Source organism: Heptranchias perlo, chromosome 15 (assembly GCF_035084215.1).
Source record: "Heptranchias perlo isolate sHepPer1 chromosome 15, sHepPer1.hap1, whole genome shotgun sequence".
In the NCBI taxonomy this organism is placed as follows: Eukaryota; Metazoa; Chordata; class Chondrichthyes; order Hexanchiformes; family Hexanchidae; genus Heptranchias; species Heptranchias perlo.
The window spans coordinates 17,817,905-17,836,693 of NC_090339.1; the positions used below are offsets into that span (position 1 = coordinate 17,817,905).

An 18,789-nucleotide genomic window follows, 5' to 3' on the forward strand; every position below is an offset into this window, starting at 1 on the left:
AAATGTGTGCGCAGTTCTGGATGCTCAGCAACCTTGGGAAAATGGCAATGGTAAAGAGGCCTTACAGTGTAATTGGCCTCAGTAAGTTTGTACATAGCAAAATTAATTCTCGCTCAATATTTAAGCTTCAGTGTGGAGCTGGCAACCAACTCTAACTTCGACTTGCCACTAATAGCTCAATTTTCCCTGTTCACCACTAGATTCAGCACACATTGCAGTGGAAACAAGTCTGAGATTGTAAGGGAAAATGAGAACATGACCGAGGACATTCTTAACTGTGGGCAAAGGGAAAATGATAGTGCAGGAAAAAGAATATTTCAGAAGCTCTGCTCCAGATATGTCTTTTGCATGGTAGGCATTTCTTTACATCTCTTTCTTGTACTTCTAAACCTTTTTGGAGGCTATTAATTTAATTAGCTATCTCTCTCTGAAAGCAGTTAGTATATCTGAACTCTTGACATTCAGTTGTCTTCCTTCAAAGCCCTCTTTTATTTTGATTTGACTTGTAAAAGCGCTCTGTTCTTTGCTACGTGAGATCTGGTGAAGGGTCATCTCAAATGCTAGCTTTTCTTTTTCATTTTCATATTAATTGACCTACTGTGCACTTAAAGTATTTTTGGAAGAAGACTTGAATTTTTTTTTATATTCGTTCATGGGATGTGGGCATCACTGGCGAGGCCAGCATTTATTGCCCATCCCTAATTACCCTGGAGAAGGTGGTGGTGAGCCACCTTCTTGAACTGCTGCAGTCTGTGTGGTGAAGGTTCTCCCACTGTGCTGTTAGGAAGAGAGTTCCAGGATTTTGACCAAGCGATGATGAAGGAACGGCGATATATTTCCAAGTCGGTATGGTGTGTGACTTGGAGGGGAAAGTGCAGGTCGTGTCGTTCCCAGGTGCCTGCTGCTCTTGTCCTTCTAGGTGGTAGAGGTCGTGGGTTTGAGAGGTGCTGTCAAAGAAGCCATGGCCAGTTGCTGCAGTGCATCCTGTGGATGGTACACACTGCAGCCACTGTGCGCCGGTGGTGAAGGGAGTGAATGTTTAGGGTGGTTGATGGGGTGCCAATCAAGCGAGCTGCTTTGTCCTGGATGGTGTCGAGCTTCTTGAGTGTTGTTGGAGCTGCACTCATCCAAGCAAGTGGAGAGTATTCCATCACACTCCTGACTTGTAGATGGTGGAAAGGCTTTGGGGAGTCAGGAGGTGAGTCACTCGCCACAGAATACCCAGCCTCTGACCTGCTCCTGTAGCCACAGTATTTATATGGCTGGTCCAGTTAAGTTTCTGATCAATGGTGACCCACAGGATGTTGATGGTGGGGGATTCGGCAACAGTAATGACGTTGAATGTCAAGGGGAGGTGGTTAGACTCTCTCTTGTTAGAGATGGTCATTGCCTGGCACTAGTCTGGTGCGAACGTTACTTGCCACATATCAGCCCAAGCCTGGATGTTGTCCAGGTCGTGCTGCATGCAGGCTTGGACTGCTTCATTATCTGAGGGGTTGCGAATGGAATTGAACACTGTGCAATCATCAGCGAACATCCCCATTTCTGACCTTATGATGGAGGAAAGGTCATTGATGAAGTAGCTGAAGATGGTTGGGCCAAGGACACTGCCCTGAGGAACTCCTGCAGCAATGTCCTGGGGCTGAGATGATTGGCCTCCAACAACCACTAGCATCTTCCTTTGTGCGAGGTATGACTCCAGCCACTGGAGAGTTTTCCCACTGATTCCCATTGACTTCAATTTTACCAGGGCTCCTTGGTGCCACACTCGATCAAATGCTGCCTTGATGTCAAGGGCAGTCACTCTCACCTCACCTCTGGAATTCAGCTCTTTTGTCCATCTTTGGACCAAGGCTGTAATGAGGTCTGGAGCCGAGCGGTCCTGACAGAACCCAAACTGAGCATCCGTGAGTAGGTTATTGGTGAGTAAGTGCCGCTTGATAGCACTGTCGACGACACCTTCCATCGCTTTGCTGATGATTGAGAATAGGCTGATGGGGCGGTAATTGGCCAGATTGGATTTGTCCTGCTTTTTGTGGACAGGACATACCTGGGCAATTTTCCACATTGTTGGGTAGATGCCAGTGTTGTAGCTGTACTGGAACAGCTTGGCTAGAGGCGCGGCTAGTTCTGGGGCGCAAGTCTTCAGCACTACAGCTGGGATATTGTCGGGGCCCATAGCCTTTGCTGTATCCAGTGCACTCAGCCGTTTCTTGATATCACGTGGAGTGAATCGAATTGGCTGAAGACTGGCTTCTGTGATGGTGGGGATATTGGGAGGAGGCTGAGATGGATCATCCACTTAGCACTTCCGGCTGAAGATGGTTGCATATGCTTCAGCCTTGTCTTTTGCACTCGCGTGCTGGGCTCTGCCATCATTGAGGATGGTAATGTTTACAGAGCCTCCTCCTCCCATTAGTTGTTCAATTGTCCACCACTATTCACGACTGGATGTGGCAGGACTGCAGAGCTTTGATCTGATCCGCTGGTTGTGGAATCGCTTGGCTCTGTCTATAGCATGTTGCTTCCGCAGCTTAACATGCATGTAGTCCTGAGTTGTAGCTTCACCGGTTGGCACCTCATTTTTAGGTACACTTGGTGCTGCTCCTGGCATGCTCTTCTACACTCCTCATTGAACCAGGATTGATCCCCTGGCTTGTTGGTAATGGTAGAGTGAGGAATATGCCGGGCCATGAGGTGACAGATTGTGCTGGAATACAATTCTGCTGCTGCTGCTGATGGCCCACTGCACCTCATGGATGCCCAGTTTTGAGCTGCTAGATCTATTCTGAATCTATCCCATTTAGCACGGTGGTAGTGCCACACAGCACGTTGGATGGTATCCTCAGTGCAAAGACGGGACTTCGTCTCCACGAGGACTGTGCGGTGGTCACTCCTACCAATGCTGTCATGGGCAGATGCATTTGCGACAGGTAGATTGGTGAGGACGAGGTCAAGTAAGTTTTTCCCTCGTGTTGGTTCGCTCACCACCTGCCGCAGGCCCAGCCTGACAGCGAGGTCCCTCAGGACTCGGCCAGCTATGGTGCTACTAAGCCACTCTTGGTGATGGACTTTGAAGTCCCACACCCAGAGTCCATTCTGTGCCCTTGCTACCCTCAGTGCTTCCTCCTATTGGTGCTCAACATGGAGGAGGACTGATTCATCAGCTGAGGGAGGACGGTAGGTGGTAATCAGCAGGAGGTTTCCTTGCCCATGTTTGACCTGATGCCATGAGATTTCATGGGGTCCAGAGTCAATGTTGAGGACTCCCAGGGCCACTCCCTCCTGACTGTATATCACTGTACCACCACCTCTGGTGGGTCTGTCCTGCCGGTGAGACAGGACATACCCAGGGATGGCGATGGAAGAGTCTGGGACGTTGGCTGAAAGGTATGATTCTGAGAGTATGGCTTTGTCAGGCTGTTGCTTGATTGGTCTGTGGGACAGCTCTCCCAATTTTGGCACAAGTCCCCAGATGTTAATGAGCAGGACTTTGCAGGGTTGGCTGGGCTTGGTTTGCCTTTGTCGTGTCCAGCGCCTAGTGGTCTGATGCCGGGTGGTCCGATGCCGGGTGGTCCATCCGGTTTTATTCTTATGACTTTTTTTTAAAAGCGAGATTCTGATGTAAGCACAGCTTTTTTAAATTATATGGCATCAAAATTCAGCAAAAAAAAATTTGTAAGTAGAAAGTAGCAACTGTGCTGAAAAAAACCAAATCATTCCACTTCAAAACTAAAATAGAAAATCAAGGCAGGTAAGGAGTAGAACAAATGCATCATTAGTGCTCATGACACAGTGGTGCCCCAGACAATGGGAACTGCTGGAAATAGATTCAACAAAAGTCCATGACCTCTTTAATTCGTTATGTTTTCTGGATGGCACCAGAATCAGCTAATTCAAAAATTCTGAGAATTGGCTCCTGCACAGCAACGTAATGCACTTGTTATATAAATTACAAATGCCATGAGTATATCGTGGAACACTAACGTACTGCAAGCTGGAATAAATCCAGTGCTGAAGTGATTATATAGTCGTCAAAATGGCTAATATGAGGTCTTGTCGTAAACATTGTTTCAGGTTCAGATGCTTTAATGTTGTGTAATGGTATTCAATTTGAATAAATCAGTTGAAATGTAAACTAAAATAGATAATACTGCAAAGCGACAGGTACAATCAATGAATATACTTAGAAATGGCTTAGAAATAAACCTTGAAATTTGCATATGAATATATTAGCCAGTCTGGTTGCATTCACTCGCATTACCAGGTGAAATATATATTCAGGCAGATTTGCTTCCAAATGATCATTTTAATATTTTGTGAATAGAAATGAAACAGTATCTCGCATTTCAAATGCCAATCCTGCAGAATATAAAACAGCAACAAGGTATGTCTCAAATTTAATCTGTGCTTTTTAGTATCTCAGTGACAAATATATCAGTCAGGTACTTTTGGCAATCCCACAGTAACATAGCACCAAACTAATTAATTGCAACAGAAGAACATACTTATAATATTAAGTCAGAAGTCTCCACATCAAACCACCAAAGGACTGAGGGATAGGCAAGCTTGTATTTCAACAAAATCTGAGAACACAAACCTCGAAACAGGACGTACAATACATGCTTAAATTTACTTGGTAGCATCACTCGAGGGACTTGGTCTTTCTTTTTCCCACAAAAATCAATTCAACTTTTAAGACCCAGGACAAAACAGCAGGTAAACAAGATCAGCAATGTTAAGCGTTTGCTTTGAAAAAGCTGTGAATCATGAAGTACATACAGAAACACGTACTGTATTGAAACACAATTAATCTTTTGAGCACTAAGTTGCAATAGTACTATTAAAAAGACCTCCCCCCACCCTCTCAATTCTTCTCAGTAAGGTCAGACTGTTTTACAAGTATCTCTGAGGTCCAGCTATGTTCAACCTTGATCAACCTGCTTGAACATGCATTTTCCTCGTCCCAGTATCTCACCAAAAGTGCTCGTTTTCATCTGTGAACCTAAACTTCGAGGTTCAGCAGGCCATTTGATTATGGATAGAGGATCACAGATGAGGCCAATTCCCTCCCCATCTGATCTCCAAGTGTGCACTGTCCAACAGAGCCCACTGCATAGTTATCAGCAATAGGAACCATTACTGATTTGGTCCTTGGCCTACATTGCCCACAGGCATGGAGGCCTAATGGAGCGGTTCAGCTGCTGCCCCGGCTGACATCAACTAACAGCGCATAGCCGGGACTGAAGCTAAATTATACAGACAGTCATATGCAGAGCATATACCTACTAAGACATCAAAGAAACCCCAGGAAGTGTATTTGATCAATATGGAATAGAATCGCTCGCCAGCTGACTTGCCCCACCACCCAAAAAAATCAAACCGAGAGGCAAGTTTAAAGGGAAGATAGCTAAACACAAGGGTGAAAGGAATAGAAGTGTTAGATGAAGTAGGGAGGGAGGAGGCTCATGCGGAGCATAAACAGCAGCACAGACATGTTGGACCGAATGGCCTGTTTCTGTGTTGTACATTCTATGTAAAACTGTACCCTAAGGGAAACATCAGTATGTGAAAGTTCAAACTCATGTTCTGATTTTGGACTCATTTAGTCTTGTAGTTCATGGGTATCCCCAATCTCAAGTTTTTAAAAAACATTTTAAAAATCAGTAAATCTACTCAAAGGAGCAACTGAACAATTTGCATGGCCACAAAAAAATTCATTTTGTTTTCCCACAGCAAAGCAGTTTCAGAATAAAATTAGGCTTGTTGCCAAAGGTATTGAATGGCCCATTTTTCCCCAGAGATCTCAGTCACTAAAAAAGCTAGATGTCACAATTGGTAAGGCCATGCAGCCAGGTGACAAGTATAAGGGAGATGACCAACTTTCATAGAAATTGGAAGCATTTAAGTTAAGAAATGACAAATGTAGATAAATGTATTATTTTGCATAGTACATAGTTGGTGGCATAATCAATCAACAAGCACTTCCCTTTACAGGGGGAAATTTTGCCTATTTTTGAAACAGAAATATGTAGATGACAGTAAGACTTGCCAGGAATGTGAAGCAACTATCTAAAATCATTTAAATTAATAATCAGGGTGGGGGCACAGGAAAAAAAAACTGGATGAGATTGATCAAAGAGCAGTCGCTGGCATAGCAGTTATGACTGTTAGTAATATAAGACGCTGGTCTTGAGGCTTTTGTGGAAGTCAGTAAATAAGATTTAGTAAGAATGTCAGAAAACGGCTGGTGCCAGAGGATAATAATGATTAAACCATGCATGGGTAAGGTATGTTCAGGAAATAGAAAGGACAGGTGGTGGTGTAGCCCTACACTTTTGTTTGTATGTGAGACAGAAAGTGACAATAACAAACTACATTAAGGGTATACTACAGACTACCAGGTCATAAGAAAGAAGTCAGTTTAATCTTTGAAGAGATAAGAAGGGTATGTAAAAATAGCAAGGTTGCTTTATTGGAGAGCTTCAGCCAACCAAATATAAACTATAAATGCCAAGTTGTTCACAGTTTGAATTGGTACAGTACTGCATTATCTCGACTTGCTAAAAGTACATGACCTGGATTACACACAATGTGTAGGTTATGGCACTCTTGTGGGCCAATAAATGATCTTGTTTGACATGATTTGGGATGCAACAAATGCCAAAGACCTGGTATATAAAAAAAATTAAAACACCAACTGCAAAGAAATGATGGAAGAGCTCCAACAAAAAAAGGCTTTTCAGCAGTAGAAAAGTTGGAAATCTTTAAAGATATAATAATGCTGAACATGCAGGATAAATGCATAAATAAGCATAAGCACAACATGTATATCAGTAAAACGATAAACAAATCAATTAGAAAAGAAAGAAAACTATGCACGTAAATCATACATACAGAAAGACGCGGAAATATACAGCAATAAATATAGGAACATGCAAAAAAACATGTTAAGAAGGTGATCGAAGAGTGAGGCATAAAACAGATCAGTAAGATATTATTACAACAGTAAGAGAGAAGTCGGAGAAGAGGGAGAATACTAAAAGATTTAATGGGGCCAAAACGGAGGATGAGCATAAGATACTAAATGATTATTTCCTGCAGATATTAACAAGGGTAGATATGAGAAACATACCCTCCCTAAATATCAATAATCCAAGCAGAATTAATGACTTTGACATAAATAAGATTAAATGCTGGACAAGCCAAAACAGCACAATACAAAAAAATTCTCGGAAATGGATAGTATTTATCCAGCAATATTAAGCTGGACAAAAAATGAGATTTATGAGGTGCTGACATTCATCACCAGGGAGTCAAACACTGGAGAGATTCTAATAGGCCAAGGGGATGCCCATTTTCAAAAAGGATGACAGACTCGAACAAATACCAGTTAAAATAATGCATTCAATTAACGGGACTAAACTTGAGAACTAACTGTATGACAATTTAGTAAATAGCAGCCAACATGGATTTAGAAGTGATTCGGAAGATCCAGTTTGGTGAAACTTTTTTTTTGTAAGAAGGAAGTGATATGCCAAGAGAAACATGGAAAGTCCTACAATTTAGTGTTCCTCAAATCCCAAAAAGCATTTGAACCAGTTACCCATGAAAGGTCATTACTTTAGCTTAAAGTGGATTCAGGATAACTTGGAAGACAAGTACAATCACAATCTGCTCTTCATTACAACTAATTGTTTCCCACCTCTCTCCCCACCCTGCACCCTCCATCTTCACCTTGCATTATAATGATGAACTTCTACACCGGGTTCTCCTGCCATAACTTCTAAGCAGTGAGGGCTGGGGGGAGGGGCGGGGGGGGGGGGGGGGAATCGACAGAAACCACAGGGAAATGCTATTAACGGCTGTTTACACCATTTCTCTGGGGTTTTTGCCGAACTTACAAAGTTACGTTGGTGGATCAGGGAACCCTTGTAGAGATTCTACCCCGAACTGGTTCTAAAAATCAAGGCTACTTGTGCAGCTTCCTTTGACTCCTCCATCCCCACTCTCATGCAACCACCTGAACCCGGCTCTCAATCACACTACACACTGTTGCTTTGCCCCCATCTCTCCTCCAGCCTCCTGAGTCTTATTTCCTTCAAGAAGCCTTTCATCTGCTCCTTCAACCCCTTCCAAACTAGATCCTGACCATTTATTTTCCTCTTCTTACATCCAAGTTAACCAACACTGCCAAGCCTCCCGTTTACTACCCCTTTTAAAACTACTATCACCTTCCTTAAAAAGCCCACTGTCAATACTTCTACTTTCACAAGCTACTGCACTCTCTCTAACCTGACCTTCGTCTCCAAGCTCCTTAAATATATTACTGCATTTAAATATGAGCTCAGCACTCCCCGTTCTTATTTCACTAATTTGATTTCTAATCAGTCCACGGCACCACAACTACCTTAGTCAAAGTCACCAATCAACCTGGTGCTAACTACATCAACTTTCCTTACCAACCCCTCAGCTTGAACTCAGAAGGGCACATTTTTCAACCCTAACCTGAGCATGCCACTTCATTTCCAGTCTGTCATCAAGATGAGTTTCTTGCAGCATTAGAACATTAACTAACCCTCGACTATCTATTGCTCCATTCTCTTGAGAGTTGTATCCTTTAAAATTAATTTCCAATCTCAGAAACAACCAAATGCACACATGAATTGTTTGCTGTCCTGGCTGTCATATGTGGCAGGTAGTGTGTCAGGGTTGAATAGTAAAGATAGATCGGTATTCAAGTTTGCTCATTACTTGAAGGATCAATAATTATTTACATGGAATTTTCCTTCAGGAGATTGAACAGATGGTACAGTCCACAATAGAATAGACTGTATATGGTCTTTGGAAGGGATGGGGCTTTTGGCCAGATTGAGCTTTTCTCATTCCATGCTCTCATGTCCTTGTACAGCAGAGATGGCAAAGACTCAAATTGGCATGCATTCTGTATGATGTCAAATTATCAAAGAGATAGTGTTGCAAGAGTCTTCTCTAATGGATGGTACCTTATACGCATGTACACATAAGCTGAAGTAAAAATATATACCTTTCAGACATGCACATCTTAAAAGTCAACATTTTCAAAACATTTCCTGCGAGTTGAAGCTATACAGTCTGAAGCAATGTCACTTAATCTTCTAATTACCCCTGGCAACACACTACAGTGTTAGGCATACAACCATGATGAGAGAAGTAAATGTATAATCGCATAAATATGGGCTTACGTGGACAGCATCACAAGAGAGCACAGCTTGAGATACTCTGCTTCCAAGTTAAATATGACCAGTGCTGTAAGAATATAAGCTATGAAATCCATTTGAAGCAGCTGGTAATAAAGCAGAGCACAAGTCAGGCTGATAAGCAACATAACAGCACTGGTAACATCAAAGGGGTAAATGAGGTTTTCTCCTTTGACCTCTACAGTTGTACAAATTTACTCACGTTTTATCAAGGAGATCAGAAGTGAATGTAAAGTGCAATTGTTTTTGTTGTTGTACTGAGGACTGGTCATTGCCACCACATTTGAAACAGTGCCCCGTTCCACTAATGCTTCTGCTACTCAACTTTTCATCAATGCCTGCAAGCTAGCAGAAAATTAAACAGTTCCCCAATGGCAGAACAGATTTAATTTGTGAATACATGAGCCATAAAGGTCGAAGATTTGATCCCTGGTTTGTGCTGAGTTAGCGGATCTGAATGGAGATAGTTATAGCGACATTACAACTGGTGTCAGTGGCCCTGAATTAGAAGAAGTAAAATTAGTCTGGGTTCCAAATCCTGATTGCAAAGCTGGAAGCCTGTGGGTGTGGATGTCGGGCTTGGACAGGATTGCACTCGGCTACAATACTCCAGCCAAGTTCAAATGGAGGGAGAGAAGTATTCCCATAGACAAAAGGAAATATTTAACTTCTATCTTTTATGCTGCCTTGCTCCTCAGCAGAATGACTTTGAAATGAACTTGAACACTCAACATCACACTTGGTCCATTCCAATATGAAAACCCATTCTCTTACCCAGCTTTTGTACTAAGGCGGGAGGTTTGACTATTTATAGGACTTGTAGGATTGACTATTTATAATTGAGTTATTGAGTGATTGACTATTTATAATTGAGTTATTGAGTGATAAATCAAGTCCTGCTTAAGACCACCAGCACAGTGATTTGCCTCTGATTAATTTCAAAGGTCTGACATTTGTTGCATAAGTGCGAAAGACATCAATCTCATGTCCAGAGGGAGATCAGTGGAGTTAGTGTGGCAGAGTTGCATAAATGAAGGACATAGGTCATTATCTGCACCTCAAAACGCTTCCAAGCAAACCTTCGAGAGACTTAATTTTGTACTTTCCATTTACTTCACATTGGCTTAAGTATTATGAAGTGCCACTGGTTGCTTAAAATGTATTAGAGTGAGCATTATATTGCAAGAACAAGTGACGCCATAATGGAGACCTCCGACACTTTCTTACATATTCATAGATTCATAGAGTTATACAGCACGGATAGAGGCCCTTCGGCCCATCGTGTCCGCGCCGGCCATCAAGCCCTGTCTAATCTAATCCCATATTCCAGCATTTGGTCCGTAGCCTTGTATGCTATGGCATTTCAAGTGCTCATCCAAATGCTTCTTGAATGTTGTGAGGGTTCCTGCCTCCACAACCCTTTCAGGCAGTGAGTTCCAGACTCCAACCACCCTCTGGGTGAAAAAGTTCTTTCTCAAATCCCCTCTAAACCTCCCGCCTTTTACCTTGAATCTATGCCCCCTTGTTATAGAACCCTCAACGAAGGGAAAAAGCTCCTTAGTATCCATCCTATCTGTGCCCCTCATAATTTTGTACACCTCAATCATGTCCCCCCTCAGCCTCCTCTGCTCCAAGGAAAACAAACCCAATCTTCCCAGTCTCTCATCATAGCTGAAGCGCTCCAGCCCTGGTAACATCCTGGTGAATCTCCTCTGCACCCTCTCCAAAGCGATCACATCCTTCCTGTAGTGTGGCGACCAGAACTGCACACAGTACTCCAGCTGTGGCCTAACCAGTGTTTTATACAGCTCCATCATAACCTCCTTGCTCTTATATTCTATGCCTCGGCTAATAAAGGCAAGTACCCCATATGCCTTCTTTACCACCTTATCTACCTGTTCCGCCGCCTTCAGGGATCTGTGAACTTGCACACCAAGATCCCTCTGACCCTCTGTCTTGCCTAGGGTCCTCCCATTCATTGTGTATTCCCTTGCCTTGTTAGTCCCTCCAAAGTGCATCACCTCACACTTTTCCGGGTTAAATTCCATTTGCCACTATTCCGCCCATCTGACCAACCCATCTATATCGTCCCGCAGACTGAGGCTATCCTCCTCGCCATTTACCACCCTACCAATTTTTGTATCATCAGCGAACTTACTGATCATACCTTTTACATTCATATCCAAGTCATTAATGTAGACCACAAACAGCAAGGGACCCAGCACCGATCCCTGTGGTACCCCACTGGCCACAGGCTTTCAGTCACAAAAACAACCTTCGACCATCACCCTCTGCCTTCTGCCACTAAGCCAGTTTTGTATCCAAAGTGCCAAGGCACCCTGGATTCCATGGGCTCGTACCTTCTTGACCAGTCTCCTGTGCGGGACTTTATCGAAGGCCTTACTGAAATCCATGCATACCACATCCACTGCGTTACCCTCATCCACACGCCTAGTCACCCCCTCAAAAAATTCAATCAAATTAGTCAGACATGATCTTCCCTTGACAAAGCCATGTTGACTATCCCTGATTAATCCTTGCTTCTCCAAGTGGAGACTAATTTTGTCCTTCAGAATTTTTTCCAATAATTTTCCTACCACTGATGTTAGGCTCACTGGCCTGTAGTTCCCCGGTTTTTCCCTACTCCCCTTCTTGAATAATGGTACTACATTAGTATATTTATAGTTATGTTCTGGGCACTGAAAATTGATAACATCTCAATTTCTGGTAACAGAGGTTCCACGTTCTCAGCCTTCATAAATGTTCAGCACAGCAAGGTTCATAGGGCTCACTGGGGAGCAAAAGCCAATAACATAAATGTACAAATAAAGATCTTTTGTGGTCATTCAAAAGAGAGGCAGTAAATGGGAAATCCAGTTTGCACTGCTTACTAGTATAGGATGCAGCATCAGGAAACCAGACAGCAGAAAGACTGGCAGCCCTAATTATCTTCACAAGTGAGTTATGGAGCCATAGATTCTATCAAACTATAGTTTTCAAAGTCAAAAATAGTTGCAAGTCCATCTGGTGCAGGACAATTTGTAGTCAATTTCTACAATAAATGAGACACAAAACTATGATAATTACCACCAATGTCTATTTGTACACTTCTACACTATAGACTTAAATATGCTGGACAATGAAACTTCACATAAATTAGATTCCATCAATTTGACTTTTCTTTCCCTTAAAGCTACTTTCTTCGGTAAATATATTTTTCTAATTTAAAATAAGGTACAAAGATGCAGGAAGTAAAACAAATATTCTTTTCGTGCTGTGCCACTGATAACCCTAATTCTACTTTTTATTATTCTAGCAGTAATCTATGTTTACAATCCATCATGCCCATCAGATTACACTGTCTTAAACCTGCCAATAGCATCCTGTCGTTAAAATAGCAATAAGATGAAATTTGAATTATCGTGCTTTTTTTTAAAAAAATGGATTTTAAATGCTGGCTGGGTTAGTTACAATTGTGTTCACAAATGGTTGCCACACAATATTTCATGGGCATGAATCTCAAAAGGATCGAAGATCAGCTTTCACCTCATCACCGGTAAATTTTCAACTTAAGAGGCAAGGGCTAATGAAGGAAACTCTCAAATTCAGCTATTGTGTACATCAAACTGAGGTTCATCTAATATGTGGATTTCTAGACTCAAATCATTATTTCATTTGAAAGGAATATTTTGCACATTATTGTAGAAAGCCATGAAGGCAACATTGTGCAGTTCAAGTTTGTCGCCTGAACATACAACTATCCACTGTGTATACCTAAGCCCTGTAACTCTTTCGCACTTGACATATTACAAATGCATAAATCCAGATAGATCATATTCAAAGCAGAAAGGACTGTGATGTACATATTTTAGTTGATTACACTTAACATTTTAAGTTCACACAGCTGAAGATTAATAACTTCAGCAATATTTCAAATATATTCTAAATATTAATCGCATTGGAGGCATAATATGTTTCAGTAATAAAATAAGTTACCTTTTGTTTGTGTAGCAAAACTAAGCATTAGTTTAGAAAATAGATCCGGACTCTCAAACTTTTCCTCTTTGGCTTTGATCCAAAAGCATTTCTTTGTCATTTCCTGGGGTCCAATCTGGAATTAAGGTACAAATGAATTTATCTTGTTGATAATCTTACATCTTTATCATAACTGCAACAATGAATCACCACCCAAGTACAGACTATAATCAAGTAGTGTAGGTCATTAACACTTCAATTAGCTTTTTTGTTTCAGGCAATTGTCTGCTAACCTTTTGGGACTGCGCGCAAATGAAACATTAATGTTCCCCTTTTTACCATGTTGCACAAATGGACGTGATTCTCCTTAATTGAAAAAACAATTAGTATGTTCAAAATAGAGTTTCCATTAGGAAAATTACATTTTCTCTTGCCTTTCATTAAGCTGAAATGGATTATTACATTTTTAAAAAACTTTTCAAACAGCTAAGTTGGAAAAGAGACAACTATTAATGTAAGCAAAGTACTATAAAGTATTACTATATTAAATAATACTCTTAAAAGTACTGTATTTTTCAATGACAGCATATCTCTAAATGGCTTAGATGTTAAATCACCATATACTCTGGTAGAATGAATTTAAAGTTCAATGTCACCAAATACTATACATTCAAGAAAATAGTTCTTCTTCTGGATGAGCATACATGCAGATTTCTACTGAAACTTAAGGTTTGATTGATTTCCACTGACTTCTAATGTGAGGACATCAAATCTATACAATTCAGGGAGTACGTATTGCTTTATTTTAATTTATTAATCCGTATATATGCATACACACACACACACACTCTTGATATACAGACATATATTGAAAAAAAGTAAAAGTTCTGGACAATCCAGAACTGCCATATAGTAAAGTGGAATTCAATTCAGTTACCAGAAGCCAGTGAGCCTAAATATAAATGGATGGAACTGTGGACTGCCATCCCCGAAACACCAGTTAAAAATCTCAGAATCGCATATAGTAAAAATGGAATTTGACTTTGTTACCATAGTATCATAGTAGGTACAACACAGGAGGCAGCCATTTGGCCCATCGTGCCTGTGCCGGCTCTTTGAACGAGATATCCATTTAATCGCATTCCCCTGCTCTCACCCCATTCCCTTCAAGTATTTAACCAATTCCCATTTGAAAGTTATGAATCTGCTTCCATCACCCTTTCAGGCAGCACATTCCAGATCATTACAACTAGCTGCGTAAAAAAATGTTTCCTCATGTCGCCTCTGGCTCTTTTGCCGATCACCTGAAATCTGTCTCCTCTGGTTCCAGGACCTTCTGCCACTGGAAACAGTTTTTCCTTATTTACTCTGTCAATCTTCGTGATTTTGAACACCTCTATCAAATCTCCCCTTAACCTTCTGTGTTCTAAGGAGAACAACCCCAGCTTCTCCAGTTTCTCCACATAACTGAAGTCCCTCATTCATGGTACCATTCCAGTAAATCTCATCCGAATCCTCTCTAAAGCATTGACATCCTTCCTAAAGTGTGGTGCCCAGAATTGAACACAATACTCCAGCTGAGGCCCAACGAGTGTTTAATAAAGGTTTAGCATATCTTTGTTGCTTTTGTACTCTAAGGCTCTATTAATAAAACCCAGGATGCTATATGCTTTTTTAAAATCCTTCTCAACTTGTCCTGCCACCTTCCAAAATTTGTGTCTCTCTGTCCCTGCACCCCTTTAAAATTACACCATTTAGATTGCCTCTCCTGCTTTCTGTCCCCTTGCCAATTTTGTATCCACGCTACCACAGTCCCTTTAATCACACGGGCTTTAATTTTGCTAACAAGTTGATTATGTAGTACTTTATCAAATGCCTTTTGAAAGTCCATCTATACATCAACCACACTACCCTAATTAACCCTCTCCTTTACATCATCAAAGAACTCAATCAAGTTGGACAAACATGATTTCTTTAAAAAACCTGTGCTGACTTCATTTTTAAGCCCATACTTTTCCAAGTGCCAATTAATTTTCTCCCGGATTATTGTCTGAAAGTTTCCCCACCACCGACGGTAGGCTGACTGGCCTAAAACAGTGTCCATGAATATTTACAACATTTTTTAAAAATTTGTTCATGGGATGTTGGTGTCACTGGCAAGGCCAGCAATTATTGTCCATCCCTAATTGCTCTTGAGGTGGTGGTGGTGAGACGCCTTCTTGAACCGCTGCAGTCCGTGTGGTGATGGTTCTCCCACACTGCTGTTAGATAGGGAGTTCCAGGATTTTGACCCAACAACAATGAAGGAACAGCGATATATTTCCAAGTCAGAATGGTGTGTGACTTGGAACGTGCAGGTGGTGTTGTTCCCACGTGCCTGCTACTCTTGTCCTTCTAGGTGGTAGAGGTCGCGGGTTTGGGAGGTGCTGTCGAAGAAGCCTTTGCGAGTTGCTGCAGTGCATCCTTTAGATGGTATACACTGCAGCCATGGTGCACCGGTGGTGAAGGGAGTGAATGTTTAGGGTGGTGGATGGGGTACCAATCAAGCGGGCTGCTTTGTCCTGGATGGTGTCGAGCTTCTTGAGTGTTGTTGGAGCTGCACTCATCCAAGCAAGTGGAGAGTATTCCATCACAATCCTGACTTGTGCCATGTAGATGGTGGAAAGGCTTTGGGGAGTCAGGGGGCAAGTCACTCGCTGCAGAATACCAGCCTCTGACCAGCTCTTGTAGCCACAGTATTTATGTGGCTGGTCCAGTTAAGTTTCTGGTCAATGGTGACCCCCAAGATGTTGATGGTGGGGGATTCGGCGATGGTAATGCCGTTGAATATCAAGGGGAGGTGGTTAGACACTCTCTTGTTGGAGATGGTCATTGCCTGGCACTTGTCTGGTGCGAATGTTACTTACCACTTATCAGCCCAAGCCTGGATGTTGTCCAGGTCTTGCTGCATGTGGGCACGGACTGCTTTATTATCTGAGGGGTTGCGAATGGAATTGCACACTGTGCAATCATCAGCGAACATCCCCACTTCTGACCTTATGATGGAGGGAAGGTCATTGATGAAGCAGCTGAAGATGGTTGGGCCTAGGACACTGCCCTGACGAAATCCTGCAGCAATCAACAATGTCCAGGGGCTGAGATGATTGGCCTCCAACAATCACTACCATCTTCCTTTCTGCTCGGCATAACTCCAGCTACTGGAGAGTTTTCCCCCGATTCCCATCGACTTCAATTTTACTAGGGCTCCTTGGTGCCACACTCGGTCAAATGCTGCCTTGATGTCAAGGGCAGTCACTCTCACCTCACCTCTGCAATTCAGCTCTTTTGTCCATGTTTGGACCACGTAATGAGGTCTGGAGCCGAGTGGTCCTGGCGGAACCTAAACTGAGCGTCGGTGAACAAGTTATTCGTGAGTAAGTGCAGCTTGATAGCACTGTCGACGACACCTTCCATCACTTTGCTGATGATTGAGAGTAGACTGATGGGGCAGTAATTGGCCAGATTGGATTTCTCTTGCTTTTTATGGACAGGACATACCTGGGCAATTTTCCACATTGTCAGGTAAATGCCAGAGTTGTAGCTATACTGGAACAGTTTGGCTAGAGGCGCGGCTAGTTCGGGAGCACAAGTCTTCAGCACTACAGCACTCTTCACTGAGGGTGGTGAACCTGTGGAATTCTCTGCCACAGAAGGCAGTGGAGGCCAAGTCATTAGATGTATTCAAGAAGGAGATAGATATATTTCTTAATGCTAAAGGGATCAAGGGATATGGGGAAAAAGCAGGAACAGGGTACTGAGTCAGACGATCGGCCATGATAATTTTGAATGGCGGAGCTGGCCCAAAGGGCCAAATGGCCTACTCTTGCTCCTATTTTCTATGTTACAGCCGAAATGTTGTTGGGGCTCATAGCCTTTGCAATATCCAGTGTACTCAGCCGTTTCTTGATATCACATGGAGTGAATCGAATTGGCTGAAGACTGGCTTCTCTGGCGGTGGGGATATCGGGAGGAGGCAAAGATGGATCATCCACTCGGCACTTCTGGCTGAAGATAGGTGCAAACGCTTCAGCCATGTCTTTTGCACTCACGTGCTGCACTCTGCCATCATTGAGGATGGGGACGTTCACAGAGCCTCTTCCTCCCGTTAAGTTGTTTAATTGTCCACCACCATTCATGACTAGATGTGGCAGGACTGCAGAGTTTTGATCTGATCCGTTAGTTGTGGAATCACTTAGCTCTGTCTATAGCATGTTGCTTCCACTGTTTAGCATGCATGTAGTCTTGTGCTATAACTTCACCAGGTTGGCACCTCATTTTTAGGCACGCCTGGTGCTGCTCCTGGCATGCTCTTCTACACTCCTCATTGAACTAGGGTTGATCCCCGGCTTGTTGGTAACGGTAGAGTGAGGAACATGCTGGACTATGAAGCTACAGATTGTGCTGGAATACAATTCTGCTGCTGCTGATGGCCCATAGCACCTCATGGATGCCCAGTTTTGAGCTGCTAGATCTGTTCTGAATCAATCCCATTTAGCACGGTGGTATGCCACACAACACGTTGGATGGTGTCCTCAGCGTGAAGACGGGACTTTGTCTCCACAAGGACTGTGCGGTGGTCACTCCTACCAATACTGTCATGGACAGATGCATCTGCAACAGGTAGATTGGTGAGGACGAGGTCAAGCAGATTTTTCCCTTGTGTTGGTTCGCTCACCACCTGCCGCAGGCCCAGTCCGGCAGCTATGTCCTTCAGGACTCAGCCAGCTCAGTCAGTAGTGGTGCAACCGAGGCACTCTTGATGATGGACATTGAAGTCCCCCACCCAGAGTACATTCTGTGCTTTTGCTACCTTCAGTGCTTCCTCCAAGTGGTTCTCAACTTGGAGGAGGACTGATTCATCAGCTGAGGGTGGGCGGTAGGTGGTAATCAGCAGGTGGTTCTTTGCCCATGTTTGACCTGATGCCATGAGATTTCATGGGGTCCAGAGTCAATGTTGAGGACTCCCAGGGCCACTCCCTCCTGACTGTATATCACTGTACCGCCACTTCTGGTGGGTCGATTTCGTCGGTGGGACAGGACATACCCAGGGATGGTAATGGAAGAGTCTGGGACGTTGGCTGAAATGTATGATTGTGAGTATGGCTATGTCAGGCTGTTGCTTGCCTTGTCTGTGGGACAGCTCTCCCAATTTTGGCACAAGTCCCCACATGTTCATGAGGAGGACTTTGCAGGGTTTGCCTTTGTCGTGTCCGGTGCCTAGTGGTCCGATGCCAGGTGGTCTGTCTGGTTTTATTCTTATCATGACTTTTTGTAGCGAGACTGTACAACTGAGTGGCTTGCTGGGCCATTTTAGAGGGCGATTAAGAATCAACCATATAGCTGTGGGTCTGGAGTCACATAAAGACCAGACCGGGTAAGGACGGCAGGTTTCCTTCCCTAAAGGACAAATAAAATTTTCTGGTGACCTTTTATTCTACTTTGAGAAATATCTTCTACCCTATATCTGCCCACCTAGTAGTCTAAATAAATAAGTCTCTAATCTATCAAGTGACTATCACACATTCGAATAGTATGT

General features: G+C 42.9%; 1 protein-coding gene across 5 annotated transcripts in view; it reads right to left on the minus strand.

Moving 5' to 3' along the window:
- Positions 1 to 18,789, minus strand: part of diaph2 (diaphanous-related formin 2) — a 705,669-nt gene that overhangs the window by 394,732 nt on the left and 292,148 nt on the right. For all 5 annotated transcript variants that reach the window (XM_067996883.1, XM_067996882.1, XM_067996884.1 and 2 more), the window contains one exon: positions 13,236 to 13,350. In XM_067996883.1, coding sequence (XP_067852984.1) covers positions 13,236 to 13,350 — 115 coding nt within the window. The remainder of the gene's footprint in view (positions 1 to 13,235; positions 13,351 to 18,789) is intronic.